Consider the following 8,881-nt stretch of genomic DNA (forward strand, 5'->3'; position numbering starts at 1 on the left):
CTGACGGAACATGGGCTGTCCGCCGGGCCGCGGCAGCGCGTGCTGTTCCCGCAGCCACCCGGGGATGCAATGGCACGTCTTTTCCCACGCCCAACCCAGGGAGAGCGCGCGCTCCCTGCACTGCACTGCCGCTGCACGCCCCTGCCTCCGCCCGCATCATGCCGTCGAGCCCGTGCCTGCGCGCGCGGAAATTGATATAAGTATGACTCAAAAACTTAAGTGCGACCCAATTAATTACTTTTTAATTTTCGACTGCTCGTTTTATTTAAAAAATTAAAAATATTATTTATTTTGTTTATTATTTTCTTTATTATTAAAAGTAGTTCAAGTATTACTTATAAAATTTTATATTTGCACTAAATTTTTAAATAAGATAAATGGTCAAAAATTATAAGTGAATAGCTAGAATCATCTATATTATGGGATAGAGATAGTAACAGTTATAGTATCACTTACTTTATTTCTTTTATCCAATCAAAGGTTACAGCGTTTTAGTTACGCAGCAATTAGATGTACGTACAGCGGAACTACACGCGCGCTCTTGGCTCGCTCGATCACCGCTTCGCCCCGCTGCCCGGCTGCCCCTCCGCGGGAGACACCTGTCTCCCTCTCGGACGTAACACCGGGCGCCGCGCGCGCTCGCTTGGCTCGTCGTCACGGCCACCATCAACGCCCGCACGCTGGGTCGAATTCGCTTACCGGATGCCTCAGGATCGATCGAGCGCGATCCCGTTCGCGGGCGCGTACCTTGTTATCGCTTGCCAACGTGCGTTACGTGCAGGTGGATGGAGAGGCATTAAAACGTCAGGGGTGGTGAGATGCATGCAAACGCAGGGCGGGCAGCGGAGGCGCGGAGCCATGCATGCATGTGTGCCTGTCCTCCTTTTATTTCAGATGGGAAAAGAGGTCTCTGCTGTTGCAAATTGCAACTCGCAGGGCTAGCTTAGCACATGCATATGCACGAGTCTGTACTTTCGGTTTTATGGTAGACCAGCTGCTGGTCCATAGCCATGTATTGCACGGTCTCTCCACGTGTTCGTGTAAAACCAGGGTCCAAACGCATCGATCCGTTTTTTCACAGCTGCAACCTGCAAACGCAAAGATTCCACCAGCTTGACCTTTCTCTACATACTAAACAGCGCACCGCTTTTCATGAATCGTAAACACAGCGTCGACGTTAAGCAGGCAAAAATTTCACATATCTAAAGTGAATCGTCTCATTTGTTGAATGAACAGTGAGTGATCTCGCAAATGTCGAGGCCGGGATGGGTAATCATTCTAGAGCTGGGCGGTCTATTGTTTTGGAATAATTACCGCACGGAGCACGCACGCACGTACGCGTACGCAAAAAGGAACGCGAGACGCGCCGGCGCCGGCCCAGCCTTTGGCTTCAGGACGGCAGCCGCGCGGCGCGCGCGTCCCGGCCACCACCAGACACCCTGCACGACCTGACCCGGCCCGCGCCCGTGCAGTGCAGCGCGCGCGCAGGCGCCGCTACCCCAGCTAGGCCCGCCCGCTAGCGTCCGCCCGCTCGGTGCCATGCACCCGCCGACCTCGCCGGTCGAGGCTATCACATGCACGTCTCCGCGTTGCGCTCGCTGCACCCGGCCGATCGTCTGCAGCTGTAAAGCCCGCGCGCGCGCGCTGTGCGCCCCCACACACGAAACGAGCAGAGAGCACAAGCATCGCGTTGGCCGGCCGTCCTCTTCGTGTCGATCAATCGCTCGTTCGTACGTACAGGTACAGCGAGCCAAAGCATATATAGCCGCATGCTTCGCATGCATGCATGACGCATCTGACGGACCCCCTCTCTCTTTCTTCTTACCACTTCTGTCTTACATTAAGCTTAGCTGGGGACGAAATGACGGTGCGTGCTGCGTGCATCGCCTTTACTTGACTCATGTGTTCCTGCAGCGTGCTGAATTATTACTGGCGTACTATCTAGTTACTGTGCGGGCGTTATCATGGCGTGTATGTGGGGGCGTCAAGGGGAATCTGTCCATCGATCTCTCTCTCTCTCCCTCTCTCGCCTGCTTGACTCTGATCCTACCAACCAATCGAGTGTACGTTTGATCGCTCACTGCATGCACATCTGCGCGGCGTGGACGCACGAACGCATTGTCAACTGTTGAACTGGCGGTGAGCGAGTGGTGCGTGCGTCAGCCCGTGCCTGCCTAATTAGGCACTTACTCCGCGTTGTCTCTGCCTCTCTCTCTCTCTGCGTTCGATCGGCACGTACCCAGCAGGCGTGCCGGCCCGTGGATTGATGATACACTACGATATCTCTGCCTGCTGCAGTCAACCGAGACACCGGTGGTTGCACATGCGGCCGCAGACCATAGGGAAAAGGCGCAGGTTTTTCTATTCGGTGCTTCTGATCGGGGCCGTTGGTTACACCATCAGACGACCCTGCCGGAGATACCATAATTGATTACAACAGCCTATCCCCGATTCACTGCAAGTGTGTGATAATGGAGCGAAAGAAATTAAAGGAGCACCACGCATTTACCATCGCCTCAGCTAGCGGTGGATCAAGCTGTCCCCCTGTTCGCGATGCATGTGCCACAGCACTTTTGTACTAGTCGTACTACCAATAAATACACGGTCTTGTCTTAATGCATAGTTTTATGATATAGTTATCAAAAATATAAACTAGTTAACCGAGTCAGATGAGTTTTATGGGGATGAAACTTCTCTCTCATTTTATAAAACTCGTTTATTTAATAACTCTGTCAAGTTATTAATTTTACTGATATAATATTTTATCTATATGTATGATACTCATGAAAGATTCATTAAGACTAGCCTAACTAAGAGGATAGCAGCGGCTTAACACGGAAGCAAACAAGCAAGCATGCAGTCTAAGTAGATAGGCTTTCAAATTTAAAACAAGGCCCCTGGCAGAGCACGCTAGCTGACGGATTAAAAAACAGTCGAATCGCGACGGCTACCTACGTACGCGCGGCTTGCTTTCAGTTTAGTTTACGCTTACCGAGACGAGCATTTGACTTTTGGCGGCCATTAAAAGGTTGGGCAGCCGCCTCATAAAACGGGGGCGAGCATCTGCCTCACGATACGGCCATGCACGCATCATTTTTACACGGACGATCATACCATACTCACGTTCTTCTAACCCAAAATTTGCTTTGCCCAATCGTCCGATCAAACCCAAAATTTTACTGCATGGCTTTGCAAGTGCTTGGACTTTTTGGACAGATAACAAGGACGTGTGTTGAGCAGTCTAGAGCATAAAAATTACACAGAATCACGTAGGAGTTTTATAGCAAACGGTTGGATTCCGTCCGAACCGAGTGCGTAAAAACGTGTTTGTTTCACTCGAACAAAACAAGCATGTGATCGATCTAACAGGATAAGCACGTCTTCGATAGGAGGAGTACCGGCATTATTTGAGGAGCAAAGGGGGCACAAATGATTTTAGCCCAGTTGAGGTCAGGTTGCTTGTGCCGAGCAACGTCCTTGCATGTGACCCTCTACCTGGCTCCATGTTAGTGTTATTAGTGGCTCATCACTGGATGACCATGAGGAACATGCTTGCTTGCTGCCTGTGCTAGCTTAATGCATAGTACTACTATGCTCGTAGTAGTACCGTGGCTGTGGCGGCCTGCGTGTGTACTGCCCTAATGATGGCCACTAGCATCGGATCACTCGCTCGCTGCCTAAGCAAAGTACTCGTAGCTTGGAGCTCCCCCTTTTTTAGTATACCTCACCTAAACCCCGGAAATGCGATGCCTAGGTTTTGTACTGGCGCTACCACTGAAGCTGTGGATCCGGGCACATCTAGCTCACAGTGAAATATTGTTATTTCAAAGGTTCATCGGCCACATCCATACACTTGATTATTCATAGTTCTAAAAAGAGACTATATTATTTGTTACATTATACTCAATCTGCTTTAAAATATAAGCATTTACATATTTTTTATACCATGTTCTAAATATTTCTACATTGATTCTTGTTATTTCAATAATTTCAATATTCCAGAGCTAGCCAAATGTTTGGATAGAGAATCTAATCAATTCAAAATTCAAAATATGATCACTGAAATGACTACTTTTTTGGCATCATCTTAGTTTATGCTAAATAATCTAAAAATAATTATATTTGAAATAGAGGCGGTACAATTGGCAAAAGCACAACACCCTCACCCCTTCATAACAAAGCACGTAGGGCATGAAATCGCAGCTAGTAACTGGTGGAGAATATCTCGCATAATTTTGCATAGATCAAGAACTCAAATAATAAATTTATTCTGATATACATCTCTTATACTATGTCTTTAACATATAGAATTGTATTTTTAGAAGTACAACTGGATTTCATATACTCTTGTACCGTGAATACCATTTTCTGCTTTTATTTCCAATTTTCCATACATATAATTATATCCTAGATACACTGATCTAAATGAATGACTCTTCTCCTTTTCCTTTGGTTAACGTGGTAATTTCTAGAATTTAAGGACAAATGTGTTGCTTCCATGATCTCTAATCATGTAGTAATTGGAGCATATGTGAACTCACACGAATGACAGCGGGTTAACTAAACTGAAAATGATTCTAGTTGCAACTTGCGAGTTATGCAGGGTCATCTTTAGGTGTTTAGAAGAAAAATGCAAACAATATATTTACAAACAGAAACTAATTTACGAATAAAACTTTTATATATGTGTTCATAGCGATCTAAAACCCAAAGAAGAAAAACAAACTTCGGTGAAAAAATCTCAAAATCATCTTTAATTTAAATTTAAGGTTAAAAATTTTAATTTTGGATTGTAACCCAAACCCAAAGGCAAAAGATCCCTGATGAATTTAAATACCAAAGTTAATAAAAAATTAAAATTGAGAGTTCAAGGCAAGTACAATTTTATACCGTGTGTTAGCTTGAAGTTTCCAAAGTATTGAGTTGGGGACAATAGAAAGAATCAACGTATAAATATAATTTAGAAGATCTAAAAAAATCCAAATTAAAAATAAATATTATGCATAAAACAATTTATGTACAACTATAGTTTAGAATACAAGTATAGATATACAAATTAAGAAATTAAAAATAAAAAAGTATACCAACGTTCAATTTTAATTAGATACATATATAAATTTCAAATTAAAAATTAAATAATCAATATCAAGATAAAAAACCATATATAAATATGGTTTATAACGATGTTAGCTCACGCAATATGCATGAGCCAAAATAAAAGAGAGTTCCAAAATACATACTATTTTGTAATTGATTACACAAGGTGAATCTGTAAAGCACTAATCATTAATATTAAAAATGCCGGTAATGGAATTAATTTTTTGTTCTTAGAACCTAATTGTAATAACCATATCCTTCATTTCTACTTATACTTATAAGTTAAAATTTAAAATTTTAATGTGTTTAGTTTTTTATTCTAGTTTATTTTTCAGCCTTTGTCTCTATATTGGTAGATATATATAAAAGTCTTATTTAAATAAATATAATGTTGTCTTTTTTCCTTAATAAAACGAAAAAGATAACCCCTGTATACATGCATTAATGTAGTGTATACACTACCTCCGTCCCGTAATAAATCTATTTTTCGTTTTTCCGTGTCCAACGTTTGAACATTCGTCTTATTTGAAAAATTTATAAAAAACTTTAAAAAATTAATCACGCACTCACGCATAAAATACTATTCATATTTTTATCATCTAATAAAAATAAAAATATTAATCATAAAAAATTTAAATAAGACGAAGAGTTAAAAAATTATATAAAAACTTAAAAAATAATCTTATTTCGGATACATAACCTGCCCACCTGCCCAGTAGAGGAAGTACTTGGTATTCCACGTTCATTCAGTTTGCTTCATAAGCTTTCGGTCGATGGGAACAGATATTGTCCGCTCTGCTTACACCCTTGCACCCTCTTGCCACCCTGAACCAACCGGTGGACACCGAGCGGAAAAAGTCCAAACCTGGTGGACCTCATAATTAGCTGGTTACTCCCAGTGTCACACATGCAAAATGAATAGAGCATAGGGATAAAAAAAATGTGACGCAGGAAATTTTCACTTAGATTAACTAACACAGCAGCAGAACAGATGGGCAAAAACTCGGAAAATCCAAAAGGATCACAGGACTAATGGGAGCACCATCAGTGTGGCCATTTGCACATGCCACCACCCCTTTATATTCCCCAACCTCCCAACTCCCCTCCTTCCCCATTCCATCCATCTCACCACCCATCTCCTCCTCACCTCCCCCTCCCAGACACCAGGCGTAAGAGCCAGCCACATGAGGAGGGAATCTTGAGGTCACAGATAGACTGATCCTGCTGCTGTTCTTTGGTGGTTTTCTGTGCTGTAAGTTGAGCTGCGGGCAAGAATTCTTTGCTGCGCGAGGCAATGGCGTCCACTTCGGGCTCCCCGGCGGTGGAGGAGACGAGGAATGAGCGGAAGCGGAAGCGTGGCGCGACGGGGGAGTCGGAGGGGCCGGAGGCGCAGCCTTCCAAGTGGCGGACGCGGCGGGTGCACGAGATCTACTCGTCGAAGCTCCTCGATGCCATCCGCCTCGTGCGTTCCGGGTCTCCCTCGGCCGCTTCGGCGGCGGCCCCGCCGCGCAGCAGGGCCGTGCGCGAGGCGGCCGACCGCGCGCTCGCCGTCTCGGCGCGGGGGCGGACGCGCTGGAGCCGCGCCATCCTCGCGTCCCACCACCGCCGCATTCAGGCCGCGCGTCGTGCGCGCCTCCGCGAGCCCACCTCCCCGCCATCGCGCCACCCGTCCTCGCCGTGCGCTAAGGGGCCGAAGGCCCCAGCGCTGGCGAGGAAGGCCAAGGTGCTCGGGCGGCTGGTGCCCGGCTGCCGCAAGCTCCCATTCCCGGCGCTCCTCGCCGAGGCCTCCGACTACATCGCCGCGCTCGAGATGCAGGTGCGCGCTATGACCGCGCTCGCCGAGGTCCTCTCCACTGTCTCCGCCTCCACCTCAGCAGCCTCAGACTCCTCCGGCGGCTCCTCTTCGCCGGCGTGACCCCAAGCCTCAAGATTCGTGCATTCGTTGTAAATTTGTTTTTTTTTCCTTCCATTTTTTCCTTGGGATTAGTTAGCCTCGAGCTGTCTGCTCTCTAGTTTGTCCTCTTCTTTTTCAATGAGCTGGGTGAGCGGTTATGGCGGCGGCGGCGGTGGTGGTGGTGATGGCATTCCGGTGATTAACTCGTGCTGTAATGCAGTAGGCCACACACTTTGTTTTGTTATCTTCTTTCTCCTCAGGATTCTTTTGTAGGATGCCTCGTTTGTTCTTCTTCGAATCTCTGATAAATGCACCATGAATTGTTCACATCACTTCGACCACTGTGTGTGCGAGGATGAATGTCTTTCCTGCTTCTGTGCACGAAAGGCTTAGTTAACCATTTGTAACTGTATATACAGGCTTCATTATGGTATCTAGTTGTATAACATCATCTCCTAATCATACTTTCGTGAATGGCAGAACCAGGCAGAACGGATGGCAAAACCATCCATTCTCCGCTATCATCTCGGTAAATGGGAACGGGGTATCGCAAATGTGGATCCCAAGTCTCGTAGTCTCTCCAACTATAATTAACGATACTAATCCTGTATTCCGTTCCGAGTATTTATGCTATTTAAATCTTATATTAAAAACTTAAAATTAAGGAATTTTAATATATTGATGACTTTTCATTTACAATTTCCTACGTCTTAATTCTTATTCATTCCTTGTTTAATCTTATTTATAATAGATATTATAGTTTTTTCTCAATCTTAGTTTATACTAAATAATCTCAAAATAATAATACATATGAAACGGTGTAGTACTAAATTTACTAGCTTTACGAAATGCCAGAAGGACATTTAGCCATCTCCTGCAAAAGATCGTAGAAGAGGATGTTTTAGCGAGACTACTCGAGTGTCTTGCTTCATCTCGAGCTGAGGCAGTAGTAACATGGAACGGGAAATGGGGCGATGTGCGTGGTGGGTTCAGCGGCACGTGGCCGATCTGATCTGAGCGGTGCGCCGGGTTAAAAACCGCGGGGCCCACGGTGCAGCCACGAACCGTGGGGCCGGCCAGCCGGACGGCCGTCCTTCGCACGCGGTAAAAAAAAAAAAAAAACCCAGCTCCCCTCTCCATCTCATCCCTGCGGTCTGCACGGTGCGGATGAGGGGAGCCCCGTGGTTTCCTTTTCTTCACCCACCGCGACGCTAGCGGCTAGCCCGGTCGCCGTCGTGCTACCATCGATCGGGCCAGCGTGACTGCGTGAGGGGGGGGGGGGGGGGGGTTTAATACGGTGCTTGCTGCCCCCGCGCTACGCGACACCGGGAGCGGGGGCGGCGCCGGTGATCCGTCACGCGGCCGCGGCCGGCGGGCGAGGCCGCCACCGGTGGTTCGGTCGGACACAGACGCCTGCCCTTGATTAAGCTCCCGCCTAGCTGTATCATAATGGAGGGGCGGTCCCACCTGTCAGCGAGAATTCGGGAGACCGGGAGAGCGAATGGCTCTTGGATCGGCGCGTTTCCTTTTGCTGATGAGGGCCGAGCCGACGGGGGGAGACCTCCACGTGGTCCGTACGAGATGTGGCCAGGGGGATGGACGGTGGTGATGTGGCGGGCATGATTGGCCCCCGTCGCCATCCGCGTTCAGGTGGGGTGTGCGTGCGCCGCTGCAACGCTAGGCTGTGCCTGCCTGCCCAGGCTACGCGACAAACCGTATGTATGCACTGGTATGTCGTAGTACGTATGCGCGGTTTGTATTTTGTATCATGGCGCGCGCGCGCGCGCGCCCTGTGCTTCTGTCCTTCTCATCTCCTGTATGAAGCGACCCGGTGATCTGTGTGATGCTGCTGTACCTGCCGTGTCGTGCCGTCCGTTTACCTGTTTCCTG

General features: G+C 47.2%; 1 protein-coding gene across 1 annotated transcript; it reads left to right on the forward strand.

Moving 5' to 3' along the window:
- Positions 1-6,210: 6,210 nt before the first annotated feature.
- On the forward strand, positions 6,211-7,318 carry LOC102705059 (transcription factor bHLH149-like). Its single transcript, XM_040522381.1, has one exon. The coding sequence runs from the start codon at positions 6,392-6,394 to the stop codon at positions 7,010-7,012; it is 621 nt and encodes a 206-aa protein (XP_040378315.1). The 5' UTR covers positions 6,211-6,391; the 3' UTR covers positions 7,013-7,318.
- Positions 7,319-8,881: the final 1,563 nt, after the last annotated feature.

The sequence above is a fragment of the Oryza brachyantha genome, chromosome 3, assembly GCF_000231095.2.
Source record: "Oryza brachyantha chromosome 3, ObraRS2, whole genome shotgun sequence".
NCBI classification, from domain to species: domain Eukaryota; kingdom Viridiplantae; phylum Streptophyta; class Magnoliopsida; order Poales; family Poaceae; genus Oryza; species Oryza brachyantha.